General features: G+C 50.0%; 1 protein-coding gene across 1 annotated transcript; it reads right to left on the bottom strand.

Annotated features, from left to right (window-relative positions):
• Nucleotides 1-16: 16 nt before the first annotated feature.
• Nucleotides 17-3,467, bottom strand: LOC125510040 (formin-like protein 15). Its single transcript, XM_048675127.2, has 4 exons — nucleotides 2,001-3,467; nucleotides 1,664-1,863; nucleotides 1,295-1,539; nucleotides 17-973 (listed from the first exon to the last, which is right to left on the bottom strand). Exons 1-4 carry the CDS (start codon nucleotides 3,110-3,112, stop codon nucleotides 167-169), a joined length of 2,364 nt encoding a protein of 787 aa, XP_048531084.1. The 5' UTR covers nucleotides 3,113-3,467; the 3' UTR covers nucleotides 17-166.
• Between the last annotated feature and the right edge of the window lie 17,466 nt (nucleotides 3,468-20,933).

The raw sequence follows: 20,933 nt of genomic DNA, 5'->3' as shown, positions 1-20,933 counted from the left end.
ATGTACTACTACGATATAGACTTTGATGATCTACACTTATCTGCTCAAGTTACAAAATACTAGTGATAATTATAGGTTGGGCCCTCTGCATTGCCTGCTCCTCTAGACAGTAGCTAAGATGCAGGTTCCAAGCTGAGACATTCGGTATCATGGCTACTGGCGGCGACTACGACGATGACGACGAGCTCTCCTCCTCGGAGCTGCTGGACTGCGGCGCGGCGTTGAACCGTGGAGGAACGGCCGCGGTCTCCACCCGGCGTGACGTGCTGAAGCCCCCTGGCGCCGTCCGTTCATTCATCCTGCTGACGTCCTTGCAGACGCGGTCCAGAACGGCGAGGAAGTCGCGGACCACCATGAAGATCCTCAGTGGGTGGCCTTCCTCCTTGGCAGAGTTGCCGTGGAAGAACTCGGTCGTCTCCCTAACGAGGGAGAGGGCGAGCCCCTCCTGAGCCTGCACCGCTGTGATCTCCGCTTCGGCCTTCTGCAGGAACTCGCCGATGGAGGCGCGGAACCTCTTGCAGCGCTCGTCCGAACTGAGCTGCTGGTTCAGCTGCAAAACATCGCTGATCTTGCTTACGCCGGCTGAGAGCTTCGAGACGCAACTGGCCAGCGAGTCGGAGTCCATTCCTGCCGCCTTCTTGACGTTGCCGAGCTCACCGCCGAGGCTAGCCACGATCTTCAGGCCAACCTTCTTGCACTGGAAATCATCTGCAACGGCGCTCACCTTGTCTTTCTTTGGGCTCGTGACTACAATGTTGGCACCCTCAGACTTGGTGATCTCCTCGATGACAAAGTGCAGGAGCGTTGTCTTGCCATCTGTGCCCTTTATATCGACCAACTTGAGGAGCGAGTCGAGCTTGAAGGCGTGCGCGTTACCTCGGTTCGTGCCGGTGTTCATCCGGTTACCGGTCTTCAGGACGGCATCCAAGATCTTGTGGAACAGCCTGCTGCCCCTGAGTTCTTCACACGCTGCCTGAAATGGTAATGGATGGTGAGTTGGTAAGTGATTATTTGCCACTATATGCTGCAAAGAACACCTGAATCAATAATTTGAGATTTTGAACAATAGTACATGATTGTGCCCAAGGATGCCTACATGATGACAGTAAATGGTAAAGATCACAAATGCGGCCAATGATCATAGGAACATGGCACATACGGCGCTTTAGATCTCCAAACACACCTTTACAGAAACAAGAGTCCTTTTACTCGATTCAGAGACACTGTCATGGCACGCCGGTCCCCTTTTGTCATCTAAAACTGTTTACAGTACAAGTTAGGACATGATTAGTACCTCGAGGGTTCTGAAGGCGGTCTTGAGGTAATCGACCTCCAAATCGAAGTTGGCGATGTAGAGCATCGCCTCCGCTCTCTTGAAGGCGAACGGTATCCCGAGCACCGCCTTGAGGAAGCTCTCGGCGGGGCCGAGCTTCGACTGAGCATCCTCCCTGTACTCTCTGAGCTTGAGCTCTTCTTCTCTGGTAGGGGCCATCTTCAGCAGCATCTCCAGCAGCTCAGTCCCAAGGCTCTCTGCCTGGCCTGCACTTGCAAGAAATGGCAACACAAGCAAAATGTTCATGGAGCCAGGTGATCGGAGAAAGCATTCTCTGAATGCAGGTTCATAAAATGAAATGTGTGTGGGTATGGCGTCATCTCATCTCACCATCAAGCAGGGCCTTGCACACTTCTTCCTTGGTGGCGTCGAGCGCCCGCAGCATGATCGCGATGTTCTGCGATTTCTTCGCGTCGAGCACCTTGTTCTCCTGGTTGAAGGGTGCCCCGTTTGCCTCCTTGAATCCGTTCTTGGGCATCCTCCTCGTCGAGTTGGAGACGAACAATGTCTCGATCATCTCCTCGTTCACTCTGTTTCGGTACACGGCAGTGGCACAAATGGACATAGTCAGTTTCAGAACGAAACGAATCCTGTAAGTACATGGCAGCAGCTATGATGCAGAGTATGATAAATGAAGTATACTCCAGAGGCAGTGGAGAGGGCTCACCGGAATGAGCTTGCCTTGAGCTGGTCCCACACCGTCGGCCGGCCGGAGCTCGCGCGGAACTTGTCCCAGTGCAGCGGCTTCAGTTTTGGTAGAGCAGCCGCGCCGGCGTCCACGTCCTTCTCCTCCGACTGCGGCGACTCCTCGGGGTGGACTGCCCCCGCCGAGGCCCGGATCACCGTGGGCGCGGGGCGCTCGGAGAGCCGCCGAGGCAGCCAGCCGCTGCCGTTGCCTGCCCGTGGCAGCAGAGGGGGGGGCGTTGGAGGTGCAGGTGCCGCTTGCGCGCTCCCGTTGCCTTTGCTCGGTGGCATTGGCGGAGGAGGTGGTGGGGGCGGCGCGGGCGGTGGAACACCCGCCGGCGCCGCCCGGCTGTCCCCTATTCTGTCCTGATGGACAGGGCTTGACAGCGGGCTCATCCCTGGCTGCGGTTGGAACTGGCGAGGCAGGGGCGGCATGGGCCTGAGCTCCGGCGAGCTGGTGCTGGAGATGGTGGCGGTGGAGCCCCGGGGGTGCTGGTCGTCATCGTGGAGCGCGGGCTTGGCCGGCGAAGGCTTAGGCAAGGCGGGCTTCTTATAAGCTTCGGGTTCCGGCTCGGGCCGGCCGCGGCGGCGGCGGGCGAGGAGGTAGACGAGCGCGGCGGCCAGCACGGCGGAGGCCGCGGCCGCGACGAGGAGGAGGACGGTGAGCAGGCGGTGGGAGGAGAGGAACGCGCGGAGCGGCGCCGGCGCGCTGCGGGGGACCGGCAGAGCCAGGGAGGACATGTTGGCCGGCGCCGTGGGGTTCGGCAGCGAGGAGGACGCCGGGTCGCCGCCGGCGCCCACATCGCCGACGCCGACGGCGGCTGGCGCGGGGTTGGCCACCGTCGGCGGCTGCGGGGGCGCCGCGTCGGGCAGGAACGGGAAGAAGGGCGCGGGGGGCGGCGGCGGCAGCGCCGGCGCGCTCTCGAGAGGGAAGAGCGGCTCGTGCAGCGCCCTCCTCCCGCCATACCCCTTGTGATGGCTGCCGTCGCGCCGGCGATGGAGGGAGGCGGAGGCAGAAGAAGGGAGGAGGAAGAGGAGGTGCAGGAGCACGAGCACGAGCAGCCGCCGCCGCCGCGCGGGCATTGGCATTGGCATCGCGCGTGCAAACAAACGGCCGGCGCACGCCCTGGGTCGACGAGACGACAAGCCCCGCCCGCTCGCTCGCTCGCCACCTACCACCTACCACGCCATCACCCACGCAACGCAAGCTCGGCGAGACTGAAGGGAGCTGGGCTGAGCTCACGCTGCCATTTGGAGCTCACGCTAGCGTGTGGGGATTGGGGAAGAAGAGAGAGGGGAGTGAGTCAGTGAGAGAGAGGAGTGAACGCTCGTGAACGGGCTAGCTGTGAACGCAGGAAGAAGAGACGGGGAGGGTGGCGGGGAGCATGGGTGCCTGGGTAGTGGTGCACTGCCACGGAGCGGTGTCACTGGTGGGAATGTGTGCTTTGGATTCTTGCGCCTTTCGCTGTGACACACGGAAACGATGGATGTGGTGCATCGCGTCGCGTTGCACTGCCTCGTCGTTGCTTTGCCGTGCGCTGCCTGCGCTTTCGAGCTGGTTCCCATGGAGACGGCCGCCGGTGGTACTACGTGACATTGTTTTACTCGCCAGTCACTGTGACAAGAGCCTCCGTCTGGACCGGTATCCGATGATCATCTCAGAGCATCTACAACCGGACCATACCCGCCGACCTCTTCGCACACCAAAGGACCGGTCTGACCGACATTTCTCATATCCGGCTTATATGTGGGACGGATATAACGAGGCACAGTCGCACTCACGCACCACCGTCATGTCGGGCTGACTGCAAGGGCCAATGCGGTCACATGAAGAGATCGAGGGTCCGACGAACGTCTCCTTCGTTTCTCGGTGCGGATGCATTCATGGCATTGTGTGGCGCCGCTCCGGCGTGCTGCTCGAGGAAGCAAGCCCATCTATTTAAGTCGAAGACAGCACTACAACCCTAGCCCATTACTGGATTCAGGAACTTTCTCGCCAGCCGTTTCTTTGCCGTCACCTAGCTGATCCTTTTTTCCATCAGCTTGAAGAAACCTGACGGCAAAAAAGCAGCTAACAGCAAAGAAAGTGTTTTCCGTCAGCTCCATCTTTACCGTCAGCTAGCTGACGACATAGAACCTTTGCCGTTCGAGAGGCAGGGTGGGCCGATAGTGAGGGGCAGCTAACAGCCACTTTTCTTTACCGCCCGCCAGCTGATGGCAAAGAAACTTTGCCGTCCGCTAGCAGACAGCAAAGAAAGTAGTCGTTCTAACGTGCGTTAGCTATGCTTTTTGCCGTCAGCTAGCGGACGACAAAGAGCCTAGCACTATATGTATGAAAACGCCCTCACGCCCTGCCCCTCTCTCTCCCTCTCCCCTCATCCCAACCCCGCGTCGCCGCCTCGCCCTGGCCGCCCTCCTCGTCGCCGCCCCACCCCGGCCGCCCCCTCGCCGCCGCCCCGCCCCGGCCGCCCCCCTCGCCATGCCGCCCCGGTCGCCCCGCCTCGGTCGCCCCGCTGCCTCGGCCGCCCCGATAGGCCTCGCCGGACCGCCTCGCCCCGGCCGCGCCGCCACCCCGCCCCGGCTGCGCCGCCGGACCGCTCCAAGGTGAGACATTTTTATTTGTTTCTGTTTTTTAGATTTAGTTTAATTAGGTTTAGTATAATTTAGTTTAGGTTTTGTTTTGTTTAGTTAGTTTACTTTAGGTCAAGTTTCTGGTTTAGTTTAGTTAGTTTAGTATAGGTTTAGTTTAGGTTTAGTTTAGTTTACTTTAAGTTAAGTTTCTGGTTTATTTTGAACATGTGAAATTTGTTGTTATTTTTTTAGTTCAAGCATTTATTCCCGCTTCGACGTCGACGATGCTTATCCCGCATCCTCGTCGTCGACTCGGCGGAGGAGGCCTGCTTGATCAGAGGGGCCATGTCCGAGACCGGGCTTCGTCGGGCTGGTACTGGGAGGTTCTACCTTCCGAGGGGCGCAGGTTAGTGAGGAGTCAGCCCGTCATTGACTCGAACCTTGTTTGGTGGCGGTCGCGTGGGCCAGTGACGGTGCCAAGGCTTTCGAACACCGCGGAGGTGGTACGTCACCGTGTCAGCGAGGAGGACGAGCATCTCCATCGCTACATGGTTGCGTTGTAGGGCAGGTTGGACAATACCTGTCAGGTTCTTCAGGGATCTCGTTGGAGCTATGATCCTGTGATGGTTCCTTCTCTTTCGGTGTCCACCGCCCGCGCCGATACCCGTCATTCGCTACGGTTCTAGTTGTATTAGCGGTGCTATATGTATGATACTATTCGAGTGTTGGGGAACATAGTAATTTCAAAAAAAAATCCTACGCACACGCACGGTCATGGTGATGCATAGCAACGAGAGGGGAGAGTATCATCTATGTACCCTCGTAGACCGTAAGTGGAAGCGTTATGACAACGCGGTTGATGTAGTCGTACGTCTTCATGATCGACCGATCTAGCACCGAAGGTACGACACCTCGGCAATCTGCACACATTCGGCTCGGTGACATCCCACGAACTCACGATCCGGTAGAGCTTCAAGGAAGAGTTTCGTCAGCACGACGGCGTGATGACGGTTATGATGATGCTACCGGAACAGGGCTTCGCCTAAGCACCGCTACAATATGACCGAGGTGGATTATGGTGGAGGGGGGCACCGCACACGGCTAAAAGATCAATGATCAACTTGTATGTCCATGGGGTGCCCCCTCCCCCGTATATAAAGGAGTGGAGGAGGGGGAGGGGCGGCCTCTCTAGGCGCGCCCAAGGGAGTCCTACTCCCACCGGGAGTAGGATTCCCCCTTCCCTTGTTTGGTTTTAGGAGAGAAGGAAGGAGGAGGAAGAAGGAAGGAAAGGGGCGGCCGGCCCCCTTCCCAATTCGGATTGGGCTTGGGGGCGCGCCCCCTCCTTTGCTTCTTCGCCCTCTCTTTCACTAAGGCCCAATAAGGCCCATACACCTCCCGGGGGGTCTGGTAACCTCCCGATGCTCCAGTATACTCCCGATTTCACCCAGAACCATTCCGATGTCCAAACATAAGCTTCCAATATATCGTTCTTTACGTCTCGACCATTTCTAGACTCCTCGTCATGTCCGTGATCAAATCCAGGACTCCAAACTACCTTTGGTACATCAAAACACATAAACTCGTAATACCGATCGTCACTGAACGTTAAGCGTGCGGACCCTACAGGTTCGAGAACTATGTAGACATGACCGAGACATGTCTCCGGTCAATAACCAATAGCGGAACCTGGATGCTCATATTGGCTCCTACATATTCTACGAAGATCTTTATCGGTCAAACCGCATAACGGTATACGTTGTTCCCTTTGTCATCACTATGTTACTTGCCCGATATTTGATTGTCGGTATCTCAATACCTAGTTCAATCTCGTTACTGGCAAGTCTCTTTACTCGTTCCGTAATGCTACATCCCGTAACTAACTCATTAGCTACATTGCTTGTAAGTCTTATTGTGATGTACATTACCGAGAGGGCCCAGAGATAGCTCTCCGACAATCGGAGTGACAAATCCTAATCTTGATACATGCCAACTCAACAAACACCATCGGATACACCTGTAGAGCACCTTTATAATCACCCAGTTACGTTGTGACGTTTGGTAGCACACAAAGTGTTGGGGATATTACAATCAGTATGACCCTCCCAGGAGGGGCCAGGTCAGCCCTAATGGCGGGTTACATAAGAAGCCCAATATACATTGAAGATGATAGTTTATTAAACATATAGAAGGCCCAAAGGCCTGGGGCCGGCTTAAGGCCCAATATTATAAACCGCCGTATGTAAGGAAAGACTTGTAAGGAAAGGCATGTAAAGGAAGTCACCGAGCCGGACATGATTATGAGCCGGCCGGGACTCTGTAGGCCACCAGGCGTCAACCCATGTATATAAGGGGACGACCCGGTGGCGGCTTGGGGCAAAAAACAACCAAATCGATAACCAAGCCGGCGAGTTGAGCCCCTTGGAGATCGAAACTTTAGCAATACCAATCCCAACTAGACGTAGGCTTTTACCTTCATCGTAAGGGGCCGAACTAGTATAAAAACTCTCGCGTGTGTCCTTTGTCCCGATTAACCCCTTTAAACTTCCTAGTGCAATGGCCCTATGACTAAGTCCTTACTCTAGGACATCTGCCATGTCAACTCCACGACAGTTGGCGCCCACCGTGGGGCCAGTGCACGATGGATTTGAGTTCTTGAAGGGCCACTTCGAAGGGCTCAAGGGATACGCTGTGGGCCGGATGACTAAGAGTCGTCGCGGCAAGCTCTACATCGACGACGAAGGCTGGGGCCCCGAGGCCGGCTCAATCGAGTACGGGTACCGGGTCCCCTTCGGCGGAATTCACGTCTTCATCGGCCGGATCGGCGAGTCAGGCCCTGAGCCGGACGTCCACACCAACCTCATCGAAACGGCTCAGCGCGCCAGGACCACCCGTGTTTAATCTGCCGTGAAACATGCCTTCGTAGGATGCATCCACGACAGTGAATACTCCGAAGGATCGGTGGAAGGCGGGGAGACGGCCATCTGCTCTGATACTGCATCATCAACCAGCGAGACGGACTCGTTGTACCAGCTGCAAGACTGCATGCTCGGGGGCTATTCTGATGGTAGCAGTATTCCGGACCCCCTTGAGCTGCCGAACTGGGCCGGAGTCTTCATGGTGGGGACGCAGCCCGGGCAGAACTCTAACGCATCGACAGCAGCAGCTACCGGGTCGGCAGCAGCCGGGTCAGGAGACCCCGCGCGCCCCCCGGCTCAGATTCTAATGGACCTCATTGATCGGCTGATGACTCTGTTAACCGTTGTGGTAGAGCCGGCGGATAAAGCCAAGCACGACGCAAAAGTGGCACGCGTGCGGGAGGAGATGGTGCAAGCTAAGGAAAATCTAGCCGCGGAGGAAACCCGGATGGCAGCAGAACGAGCAGCTCTGGATGCTCATGCTTAGCAACTTCAAGTAGAAACTTTCCGGCTCTCGGTGGATCTTAACGCATCAAACGAGGTCATGAGGAGGCATCAGTCGCGTCTGCCTCTAACGCTGGATCCGAGGAACCTGTTCCATACACCCGAGGCTGGGGGGAGCCACCCGCCGGAGGCAAACCGGGTCACAACACCCGGCGCACCAGTTCAGCCACGCGCCATGGAGCCGCCTCGTGTAAATACAGCTCCTCCTCGTTATGTGTCAACACCTTCGGGTCACTTCTCCAACCCCTTGGAAAACCTCATCGCAGCGTCGGCTCGTTTGGCGGCTCTCCCAATGGAAGGCGACTCGCCAGCAGCAATTGAAACCCGGAGGGTAAGAGAACTACTTCAGACAGCTCTGGCCCACAAGGATGCATACTCCTACAGTCGAGACAGGATTCATTCAACTCCTCGCCCAAGCCGGAGCCCGAGTTAAAGTAGGCACATGGAGTCCGCAGAGATGTCAAGTAATGCTCAATGCCACAACCGGCCATATAGGCATGAGCCGGTGCGGGATGGAGCCCTTAACTTGGCGGATCAAGAGAGGATTCGTCAAGAGGCGGAGCGAGCGGCTCAAATAGCGGCAGAGCAGGCGGCTCATCAAACCTTTCCGGCTTATCCAGCAACCTCGGTTGAGGCAGGAGTGGCCATAAGAACCTGAGGCATGCCTTGCTTGGTACCGGCCATACGCAATGAGCGGTTGCCAAAGGATTTCAAGGGGCCTCGTAAGGTGCCTAATTACACGGCTGACCTACAGCCGGGGGCTTGGATTGAGAGTTATGAGATGGCTATGGAACGGTTGGAGGTTAGCGACGCTGCAATGGCCAAGTATTTTACCATGATGTTGGACGGAACAGCTCAGACTTGGTTGAAGGGATTGCCACCCAATTCTATCAGCTCATGGGCAGAGTTGAAAGTGCGGTTCATCCAGAACTTTAAGGACACATGTATGCAGCCAATGTCGATTGTGGACCTGACCAATTGCAAGCAAGAGGATGGTGAATCTACAACCCATTGGGTGCGCCGGGTCAAGGAGATAATACATTTATCTGATAAGATGGATGCCGGCTCAGCAGTTTTGATGTTGGAGAAAAATTGCCGTTTTGAACCTCTGAAACAGAAGCTGGGGTGGCTTAAGCGTGACTGTAATGACATGGGGACGTTGATGGCGGCTCTCGTCAAGTATGCTGATTCTGATACTACTAAGGACCCGGTGTCTGATGAAGAAAAGGCAACGAAGGGAAAGAAGAATAGCAACGGCAAGGGTCACCAGCATAACCCGGTGAATCAGGGAGGTAATAAACGTAAGGCTGATGAATTTGTTGCTAACACTAATGCATAGGATGGAAATCAACGGCGCAAGGGGAGACAGCCCCCTCGGTCAGGCGGGTCAGGTCCCACTCTTGAGCAATTGTTGAATGAACCTTGTCTAAAGCACGACACCCGAGAGAAGCCAACCACTCATCTATGGAAAGATTGCATGATCATGAAGGCATTTAAAAATTCAAATGCATTTGATCGGGGTCAAGGCCTAGGTGGCGGTTCATGTGGAGGCGGCTTTCAGGGCCCGGGCGCCGGTTCAGGCGGAGGAGGTTTTCAAGGTCAAGGTTATCCTGGTCACCAAGGAGGATATAATCAGCAACCCGGCCAAGGAAATCAGCAGCAGCAATCCAGTTATCAGAGCAACCCGAAGCGGCTAAGTAGTGGGCAGTATCATGTATTTACCACCAGTTTATGCAAGAGGGAGCAGAAACTTCACAAGAGGGCCGTCAATGCCGTCGAGCCAGCGATTCCACGTTATCTACGTTGGTCAGAGCAGCCTATTGCGTGGAGCAGAGAGGATCACCCGCCCCGGGTTGATAATTTGGGTCACTTGGCTTTGGTAGTGGAACCTCAGGTTGGTGGATACAAGTTTACTAAGGTACTCATGGATGGAGGCAGCAACATCAACATCCTCTACTATGAGACGTTCCGCCGGATGGGATTGACTGACAAAAATCTTAAACAATCCAACACTATTTTTCACGGTGTGGTGCCTGGTAAGTCGGCATACCCAGTTGGTAAAATTGAGCTGGAAGTTTCCTTTGGGGATGAGTATGACTCCAGAGCAGAAAAAATAACCTTTGAGGTGGTTAAGATCAAGAGCCCATATCATGCTCTGTTTGGGCGGCCGGCTTATGCCAAGTTCATGGCTCGGCCGTGTTACATATATTTGCAGCTCAAGATGCCGGGTCATAAAGGCACCATTACAGTACATGGGAGCCGGAAGATAGCCTTGGAATGTGAAGAAGGTGATGCTGTCTATGCTGAATCTGTTTGTGCAACAGAGGAGTTAAAATTTTACAAGGATCATGTTGACCCGGCAGATATGACGTCACTAAAGAAACCAACAACAGAGCATGAGCCGGAGTTGAAATTCAAATCAGCTGATGACACTAAGATGGTTGACTTTGTACCTGGCGACTCATCCAAGTAGTTCATTATCAGCGCAAACTTGGATCCGAAATAGGAAAGCGCGCTCATCGAGTTCATCTGTGAGAACCGGGACATTTTTGCATGGAAACCTTCACACATGCCGGGTGTCCCGAGGGAACTCGCTGAGCACACTCTTCATATCGATCCAAAGTTCAAACCTGTCAGACTGTTTCTCTGACGGTTCAATGAAGAAAGGCGCAAGGCCATTGGAGAAGAGGTGGCTCGGCTCTTGGCAGCCGAGTTCATTGTGGAGGTCTTTCACCCCGAATGGTTAGCTAACCCGGTGCTTGTACTAAAAAAGAATGGCACCTGGTGTATGTGTGTGGATTACACCGATCTGAACAAGGCTTGTCCGGCTGATCCTTTTGCTCCACCCCGTATTGATCAAATCATTGATGCTACGGCGGGTTGCGCACGGTTGAGTTTCTTGGATGCTTATTCTAGTTATCATCAGATTAAGATGGCAGTCAAGGATCAAGAGAAGACAACTTTTATAACTCCTTTTGGAGCTTTCTGCTATGTGTCTATGCCTTTTGGGCTTAAGAGTGCCCAGGCGACTTACCAACAGTGTGTGTAGAATTGTCTTCACAATCAAATTGGGCGCAATGTTCATGCTTATGTGGATGATATAGTGGTGAAATCCAGGGAAGAGGAAACCTTGGTCACAGACCCGAAAGAGACTTTTGATAATCTCCGGGTTTACAAAATGATGCTTAACTCGGCCAAGTGTGTTTTTGGAGTGCAAGCCGGCAAGGTTTTGGGTTTTTTGGTGTCTAATCGAGGCATTGAAGCTAACCCGGAGAAAATCAAGGCAATTACATCCTTAGCCAAACCAACATGCGTCAAAGATGTTCAGCGGCTGGCGGGTCGTGTGGCTGCTTTGAGCCGGTTCATAAGCCGGTTAGGGGAAAAGGCTATGCCTCTGTATCAGTTGATGAATAAAACGGATGTTTTTATTTGGAGCGATGTTGCAAATGCTGCTTTTGAGGATCTGAAGACACAACTGGCTGAGCCGCCGTCCTAGCTGCTCCAATTGAGAAGGAGCCGCTGTTGTTATACGTGGCTACCAACTCACGAGCTGTTAGTGTGGCTATTGTGGTAGAGCGCAAGGAGGCTGGCAAAAAGCATCCGGTTCAACGGCCGGTTTATTATGTCAGTGAAGTGCTAATTGAGTCTAAGCAACGATATCCACATTGGCAGAAGCTTGTTTATGGGGTGTTCATGGCGAGCCGGAAGCTTAAGCATTACTTTCAGGGACATCCAATCACTGTGGTTAGCTCTGCTCCTTTGGGAGACATTATTCAAAACAGAGAAGCCACTGGGCGAGTCGCCAAGTGGGCAATTGAGCTTGGGTCTCATGGGTTGAAGTATGTTCCACATACTACAATTAAGTCTCAAGCCCTGGTTGACTTCATCAATGACTGGACAGAGATGCAGATGCCAGAAGAGAAGCCAGACAACACGTATTGGACTATTCATTTTGATGGGTCCAGGCAGTTGGAAGGCTCGGGGGTTGTAGTCGTGCTAACTTCCCCACGAGGTGAAATTTTTTCTTATGTGTTACGGTTAATGTTTCCTTGCACTAACAACGCAACAGAGTATGAAGCCTTGCTCCATGGTCTTCGAGTGGCAAAAGAGATGAGCTTGAGCCGGGTCCGATGTCTTGGTGACTCGGATCTAGTGGCTCAACAGGTATCTGGCAAGTGGGATTCCAAGGACCCTCTCATGGCGGCTTATCGCCGAGAGGTTGATGCCGTTGCAGGATATTTTAAAGGTTATCAGGTGGAACACATTGACCGTCGAAAGAATGAAGCAGCTGATGCTTTAAGCCGACTGGGGTCTCAGCGTAAGCCGGTGCCACCTAACACCTTTTTGGATGTTTTGCATAACCCCTCTGTCAAGTTGCCCACAGAAGAAGATTTAGCTATTCCTGACCCGGAGGCGCAGTTGGTAGCGGCTCTTCATGCCATCCCAGATTGGACGGTGCCGTTCTTGGCTTACATGACCCAGGGAGAGTTGCTAGCGGATGAGACCCTGGCTCGACAGATAACCCGGCGATCTAAGTCTATGACGATTTCAGATGGAGAGTTGTATCATCGCAGTGTTTTCGGAGCGTTTCAGCGGTGTGTTTCCCCCGAAGAAGGTCAGGAAATCCTTTGTGAGATCCATGAAGGCGATTGTGGTCATCACGCCGGGTCAAAATCTTTAGTGGCCAAGGCGTTTCATCATGGTTTTTACTGGTTGACAGGTCACGCTGATGCAGAAGATCTGGTCAGTAGATGTGATGGATGTCAGAAATTTGCACGACGAGCGCATGTGCCGGCTCAAGAGCTCTGGATGATTCCAATCACTTGGCCGTTTGCGGTCTGGGGACTTGACATGGTGGGACCTTTCAAAAGGTCTAAGGATAAAAAGACACATCTCCTGGTGGCAGTTGATAAATTCACCAAGTGGGTTGAGGCGGATCCTGTGAGTAAATGTGACGCATCCACGTCGGTTCAGTTCATGAAAAAAATGATTTTCCGTTTCGGTTTTCCACACAGCATTATCACTGACAATGGCACTAATCTGTCCCAAGGAGCTATGGAAGAATTTTGTCAACGAGAACACATTTGGCTCGATGTTTCTTCTGTAGCTCACCCTCAATCCAATGGTCAAGCTGAGAGAGCCAATCAGGAAATTTTGAAAGGGATCAAACCCCGGCTTATGGTTCCTTTACAGCAAACACGGGGTTGTTGGGTAGAGGAATTACCTTCAGTGCTATGGAGTATCAATACTACACCCAATAGGTCTACGGGTTACACACCTTTCTTAATGGTTTATGGAGCGGAAGCAGTGTTGCCTAGTGACATCTGTCATGACTCGCCCCGTGTGGCGGCTTATGTTCAGGCTAACAACGAAAAAGCCAGACAGGATACACTTGACTTGTTGGATGAAGAAAGAGACTTAGCAGACTCACGTAAGTCGGAAGAGGAGACCCGCCGGCCATGGAACATTGCTCAACTTCGGCCATATTACACCTGAGCCATCGGCTCTCATCATGTACATACGTTCACGTTGTATATACTATGATAAGCAATAAAGTAAGACCATCGGTCTCTTTTCTTTTCAAAGACTATGCATTTTTATTATTTCTTATTTACAAAAGTCTATTAAGGAGCTGATCATATTTGAATCAAATTTAACCTTTTTGGTCCAGCTCATGATCGTATCCGAATCTAGCTACAAATCTCATGGTCACTTGGGGGCTTCCTGTTAAAACATAGGTCGTATTCGAACCAAAGAGAACATAGCTGTCGTAACCCTTTTTATCGGCTCAAGGCCAAAACTCACTGGGGGCTTCTTGATCGTATCCGGATCATAGCTTAACCCCTTTTAGTCCGACTTGGATCGTATTCGAATCAAGGTCGTTAAAAACCTCTCAAGGTCATTTGGGGGATTCCTGTTCAAACATAGGTCGTATTCGAACCAAAGAGAACATAGTTGTCGGTACCCTCTTGATCGGCGCAACGCCAAAGCCACTGGGGGCTATATGGTCGTATTCGAACCTTAGCTTAACCCCTTTGGTCCGGTTTATTGGTTGTATTCGAATCAGAAAACCCCCAACATTTTGAATACAAGATTAAAATTATGCTTGTCATCTGTCGCTTGCCTTTTAGTTTGTTGCCGTTTCAATATCACAAATAAATTAGCATGGTCTTCTTCACCGGCTCAATTATTGGACAACAGAACCGCCCGGGTCATTCAAGCCGGTGGTTCAAGGATCAAAAGGTATGAGCTACTAAGGTATAATGATCGTTGAGTATTCAAGAAGCATTAACTTTTCATAAACATTGAGTTATCAAATTCAATCACCCGGATTATTTAATTCGGCGATCTAAGGATCAAAAGGGACAAGGTATGGTTATTACTTATACACGCTTACCTGATGTGTTAACTAAAAGGTTGTATTAGCCCATATCCTTTATTTATATTTGTCTCTGCTCTTATCGAGGTAAATATATTGGCTCTACATTAGGTGTTTAAACCCGTTTGGTTCTAAACCACCATGCCAGTCTTTTCCTTGTATTTACAGGAACGGAGTTCAAACATTGCAGAGACAAGCATTAAACGATGCATAAGCAAGCATTAAACATTGGCAGCTGGAAACACAGACATAAGTATTTTATGCGCGATGGCATAAGCAAATATGCGGTGTTTTAACAACTAAAGTTATTACAAGGCTTTATAAGCCCATGAAGATGATCATTGTCCCGCCCTCGCCGGTTCACCATCTTGAGTCTGCTGGAAGTTGGGCTTTGACCAATCAAAGCCGTTCACGGCGACAAATTCGGCTTCATCATCAATCAGGCCAACCGGGTCAACCTCCGAGGTAAATGTATTTTCTCTCACTGGTGGGATCAAGTCTGTTACTTTATATGAGGGAGGGGCCATCTTCTTATTCTCACTATCAAAACCCGGCTGGTACTTGTCCACATTGGTGTCATATCCAAGACTAGTCGCATGAGGCCGGACTTCACGGACGCAGGCTATGAAGTCATCCTGATCAAAAGGAGACCCGTCCTCCTTCACGGTAGGATAGCCCCTTGCTACGTCCACCGGGTCTAGGTCCGGCACCCAAGCCTTGGAGCGGCTTAGGGCAGTCAAAGCTCCGGCTCGTGCGTAGGAGCGTTTTACTTCTTGGAACCTGGCAGGAAGGATGGACAACTTCTTCAGGACGTCGCTGAGCCGGTTGGGTCCTTGATTAGCAGGAGAGATGGCAGCCAAAGCCCGTTGTGCGCCGATATACAATTGTTCAACCAAAGTGTATACTGCCTTCAGCTTAATCAACGGGTCTTGGCTCAGATTCTTACTTCGCGGACCTACATAAATTTTTACAGAGTCAGTTGGTGGATTATACTCCGGTTTGGCAAAAAATATACAAAAGGTCAAATCAGGCAGCTTACCAAAGGTAGCAGCGACCATCTGAGACACCCGTCCCTTTAACCCGTTCAGCTCTGTTGAAATTTCTCTCAGAGCTGTTTCGACTGTCTCAGCTCATCGGGTCAGAAGTGTTTTCTCATTTTCCCAAGTCTTCTCCATGGCAGCAAAGCTGGTCTTCAAATTTTCTGTTGCAGAAAGGCTTATTTGAAGTTTGGAGGTGGAAGACTTGATTTCTGACTCCTGACTCGCTAGCCGGGTCTTTGCGTCAGTCAATTGAGAGTTCAATTCAGACAAGGCATTCTGTGAAACGTTCAGATAAGTCAAGACTTGTTTTCAAATTCAAAAATCCAAATTCAAGATTCAAGTCTCAAGTACTTTACGAATAAACCACTTGACACTTGGGGGCTAATGTATGCCAAATCAAATTTTTATGACTCTACAAACATATTTAAAGTCCCAAGTCCCTTACAAAGTAACAGCACTTGGCACTTGGGGGCTAATGTATGCCGTTCAGCGAGTTTACCAAGGTTAAGCCGGAGTGTTAAGTACTTTGAAGACGGTTTTAAATTCTAAAGTACCGATTCATTAATGATCAAAATGAACCGGTCCTTGGGGACTATAGGTGAAGTTTTGTTCTATCAATATCAAGCAAAGATTCAGAGGTAAAAGTCTCGGCCTATATTTTAAGTCTACAGGTTATTCCATTTCTCTCATAATCTGAAGACTTGGGGGCTGAAGGAATACTAGTAAACCGGAAACAACGTACCTCATACTTCAACTGAAGCTTCTTGACCATCTCGATCTCAGACTCGCGGCTGGAGTGTACATGACTGAGATAGCCGGATAAAATGTCACTGGCATTGAGACGGTCATAGTTGGCAACGTCAAAATGAACCTTCTGCCTCTCCAATGCCTCTTGCTTTGCTGTGCACCAAGCCAACACCATTGGGTTCCCCGGCTCAACAAAGCGGCTCCCAGTAATTTGAACATCTTGAGCAGGTGGAGACGGCGGGTCGGTTGATCTTGACGGTCCAGCTGTAGAAGTATTCTTAGTGGCTTCGTCAAAAGACAGCTCTGGAGGATTTGCTTCATTGACAACAGGCGGGTCTTCTGGAGCGTCAGTTAATGGAGAAGACGGCCTAGCCGGGTCAGATGCCAGCACTGGCGGGTCTTCCGCCGGTTTTTCTGCCTTCGCCTTCTTGGATTTAGCCTGGCCGCTAAGGAAAAATATTGCAGGATTGTCAGCATAAAGATACAATTGGGCAACCCGGAAGAAAGGAGGATTTCTGATTACCCAGGAGCAGTCTTGAAAGCCGGGAATTGTGTTTGTGATGAGTCGCCTGAGGAACGAGACACCTCCTGAAAGGATAAAAGAAAAGAGTTAAAAGAAATACAAGGAGCAGGATTCATTAAAACGAGTTAAAGATAGCAATAAGTAAACCTCGTTCGGGCGTTTCTGAGGGGTCTATTGAAGGACGACATCCGGTTCATCTTCAATCCCAACTTCACGACGGCTTTCATGTTACTGCTTTTTCAAATGAAAGTTAGGATCCAAGTGAGCTAAAGGGTTAGAGAACCTTACTTTACGGATCACTCGTCGAACTTTGGGTCTTGGTAAGGGCTCTGAGTCGGAGGAAATAATAGTTACCTCAGCTTCCCCAGCCTGAATGGCCCCAGTGTCATCCTGGTAAGGATCAGTGTCAATAAGATTGTTAAAAAATTGGCCAAGGGAATCAAGAACTACCTCTGAGTCAGATGTGTCATCAAGTTTCATCAAATCTTCAGCAGTGGTCTTCTTTTTCTTCTTCGATCTCCGGGTCGTCTTCTTAGCGTTCATGGCGGCGAGTTTCGCCTTCTTGGCAGCTTCGTGATCATACTTCACTTTCCAAAAGTCAAAATTGGCCTACAAAGACAAGAGGAAGGATCAGTGATAAACAATACGGCTGGACAAAATACAAAGGAAAAAAAGATCAGAATATCCTTACTTCTGGTACCGGGTTAAGTTTACAGAAGGGATTTAACCCAACAATACTGCAATCTTCATACTTCCCATTCACCAAAAGGTTTGACATTGAGACAATGTCTTCCTCGGTTAGTTGAACCAGGGTATGACGGAGAGAGTCGTCCGGGCCTCCACCATATTCATACATCAATTTTGAACGGCGGCTTAATGGAATAACCCGCCATGAGATCCAGCAGCAGGTCAGATCAACTCCGGTTAAACCGTTCCCCAACAAAGCGTTGATTCTTCTGATAGATGGAAGCAGCTTCTTGCGTTCAGCAACGGTAAGTTTATCTGGCAGTGCGAACTTGGAGTCAAGACGATCGGGGCGGTAACCCGGCAGCAGGTTCTCGTTGGCTGGTGAGATGTCCTGACAGTAAAACCAAGTTTGGTTCCTATCCTTTGGGTGACTTGGTAAAACTATGAGGGGGAAGACAGCACCCTGCCGGCGCTGAATTGAGATGCCTCCAAGCTCTAAGCTAAGGCCGTTGGTGCACTCGTTCTGCCGGTTCAGATAGAAGTATTCTCTAAATAGTTCCACAGTCGGCTCTTGCTGAAGATATACCTCACAGAGCACTTGGAAGTTACAAATATTGGATATGGAATTGGGCCCAATGTCCTGAGGATGGAGTTTGACAAAGTGAAGAACTTCTCTGAAAAACTTTGAACCGGGCGGCGAGAAGCCACGGTTCATGTGGTCAGTAAAGACAATCACTTCGCCATCTTTTGGATTGGGTCGTTCTTCTTCCGGGTCAGGAGCACGATAAGACGTGATGCTTTTTGAGGGCAGAAACCCAATGAGGAAGAACTCTTTTAAACGATCCTCAGTTATGGTTGAGGGGACCCAATTACATATGGTGGTTGTCTTTGACGGCATGATGTGCAAGGAACTGAAAAAGAAATAACAAACATGCCGGTTCAGTTTATGGTCAGGTTAACAGTTAAAGGTTGGAGATGTAAAACAAGTAATAGTGGCTTAACTAAGGGCTAATGACATATAAGGAAAAGAAAGCCGGAGAGGTAAGCCGCCATGACTACAGATTTTCTCAGAAAGCAGATTCACCTAAGTATTGGCATAAACAAGTTTTACCAAGCTATCATTATTATTTTGGATCAAATGGTTGTTCTGAAAAGAAAAATATTCTAGACCTAAAACCTAGTACAGATGGGTTCGTCAGCTATAACGAAGCATCTCCAAAATGGACGCAAAACAACTACCGCGCGAGTTATATCTCCTCTTTGGATCAAGAGAGGCTGCGGAGGAAGAACTACTAGAAAGGTTCATGAAGAACGGTGAAGAACACCGATGAACTCGCAAGCCCTAATGCAGATTTAAAAGGTTTGAGAAAGCAAGACTTACGGATGCGGATTCACTGCGGAGGGTCTTCACCGTTTATCTGGACAGTTCAGGGTGATGCAGCGGCCAAGCTCGAGGACGACGATGAGCGTTGCGGCAGTGGTGGAGCTCGAGCAGCACCGGAGATTGCGAGACGAAGAAGATGAAGAAGAGGGGAGAACGAGAAAAACCGGCCGCATGCCTATTTATAAGGGCAGGTGCGAACAGACGGGCGCGAAAATCAAGGGAGAACCAAATAATGGTTATCCAGCTATATAGATGCCTCGATTCTCGGGAAGCATTAAAGATAAAAGGTTCATTGGAAGATGACGTCATGAAAGTTTTTTGTGTTTTCAAAAGATGATGTCAGGGTGGGTTACAGAGTTTTTCAGACAGAAGATGGATTTCATCTAAGTATTGAAGATTGACAAAGAACAAAGTTCAAAGTCAACCTGGGGCCTAATGTTGGGGATATTACTATCAGTATGACCCACCCAGGAGGGGCTGGGTCAGCCCTAATGGCGGGTTACATAAGGAGCCCAATATACATTCAAGATGATAGTTTATTAAACATATAGAAGGCCCAATATTGTAAACCGCCGTATGTAAGGAAAGACTTGTAAGGAAAGGCATGTAAAGGAAGTCACCGAGCCGGACATGATTATGAGCCGGCCGGGACTCTGTAGGCCACTAGGCGTCAACCCATGTATATAAGGGGACGACCCGGTGGCGGCTTAGGGCACAAACAACCAAATCGATAACCAAGCCGGCAAGTTGAGCCCCTTGGAGATCGTAAGGGGCCGAACTAGTATAAAAACTCTCTTATGTGTCCTTTGTCCTGATTAACCCCTTTAAGCTTCCTAGTGCGATGGCCCTACGACTAAGTCCTTGCTCTAGGACATCTGCCGTGTCAACTCCATGACACAAAGTGTTCCTCCGGTATTCGGGAGTTGCATGATCTCATAGTCATAGGAACATGTATAGTTATGGAGAAAGCAATAGCAACAAACTAAACAATCATCGTGCTAAGCTAACGGATGGGTCAAGTCAATCACATCATTCTCTAATGATGTGATCCCGTTAATCAAATGACAACTCATGTCTATGGTTAGGAAACATAACCATCATCGATTCAACGAGCTAGTCAAGTAGAGGCAAACTAGGGACACTTTGTTTTGTTTATGTATTCACACATGTACTAAGTTTCCAGTTAATACAATTCTAGCATGAATAATAAACATTTGTCATGAAATAAGGAAATAAATAATAACTTTATTATTGCCTCTAGGGCATATTTTCTTCAGTCTCCCACTTGCACTAGATCAATAATCTAGTTCACATCGCCATGTGATTTAACACCAATAGTTCACATCACCATGTGATTAACACCCATAGTTCACATCGTCATGTGACCAACACCCAAACGGTTTACTAGAGTCAATAATCTAGTTCACATCGCTATGTGATTAACACCCAAAGAGTACTAAGGTGTGATCATGTTTTTCTTGTGAGAGAAGTATAGTCAACGGGTCTGCCACATTCAGAGCCGTATGTATTTTTCAAATTTTCTATGTCTACAATGCTATGCATGGAGCTACTCTAGCTAATCGCTCCCACTTTCAATATGTATCTAGATCGATACTTAGAGTCATCTAGATCAGTGTCAATGCTTGCATCGACGTAACTCTTTACGACGAACTCTTTGTCACCTCCATAACCGAGAAACATTTCCTTATTCCACTATGGATATTTTTTACCGCTGTCCAGTGATCACTCCTGGATCACTATTGTACCCTCTTGCCAAACTTATGGTGAGGTACACAATAGGTCTGGTACAGATCATAGCATACTTTATAGAACCTATGATTGAGGCATAGGGAATGACTTTTCATTCTCTTTCTATTTTCTGCCGTGGTCGGGTTTTGAGTCTTTACTCAACTACACACCTTGCAACACAGGCAAGAACTCCTTCTTTGACTTTTCCATTTTGAACTACTTCAAAATCTTGTCAAGGTATGTACTCATTGAAAATATATCAAGCATCTTGATCTATATCTATAGATCTTGATGCTCAATATGTAAGTAGCTTCATCGAGGTCTTTCTTTGAAAAACTTTTTCAAACACTCCTTTATGCTTTCCAGAAAATTCTACATTATTTTCAATCAATCAATATTTCATTCACATATACTTAT

The sequence above is a fragment of the Triticum urartu genome, chromosome 5A, assembly GCF_056163025.1.
Source record: "Triticum urartu cultivar PI428250 chromosome 5A, HENAU_Tu73, whole genome shotgun sequence".
Lineage (NCBI taxonomy): Eukaryota > Viridiplantae > Streptophyta > Magnoliopsida > Poales > Poaceae > Triticum > Triticum urartu.
Note: the sequence above shows the minus strand (reverse complement) of the source record. Positions and strands in the feature narration are given on the sequence as shown.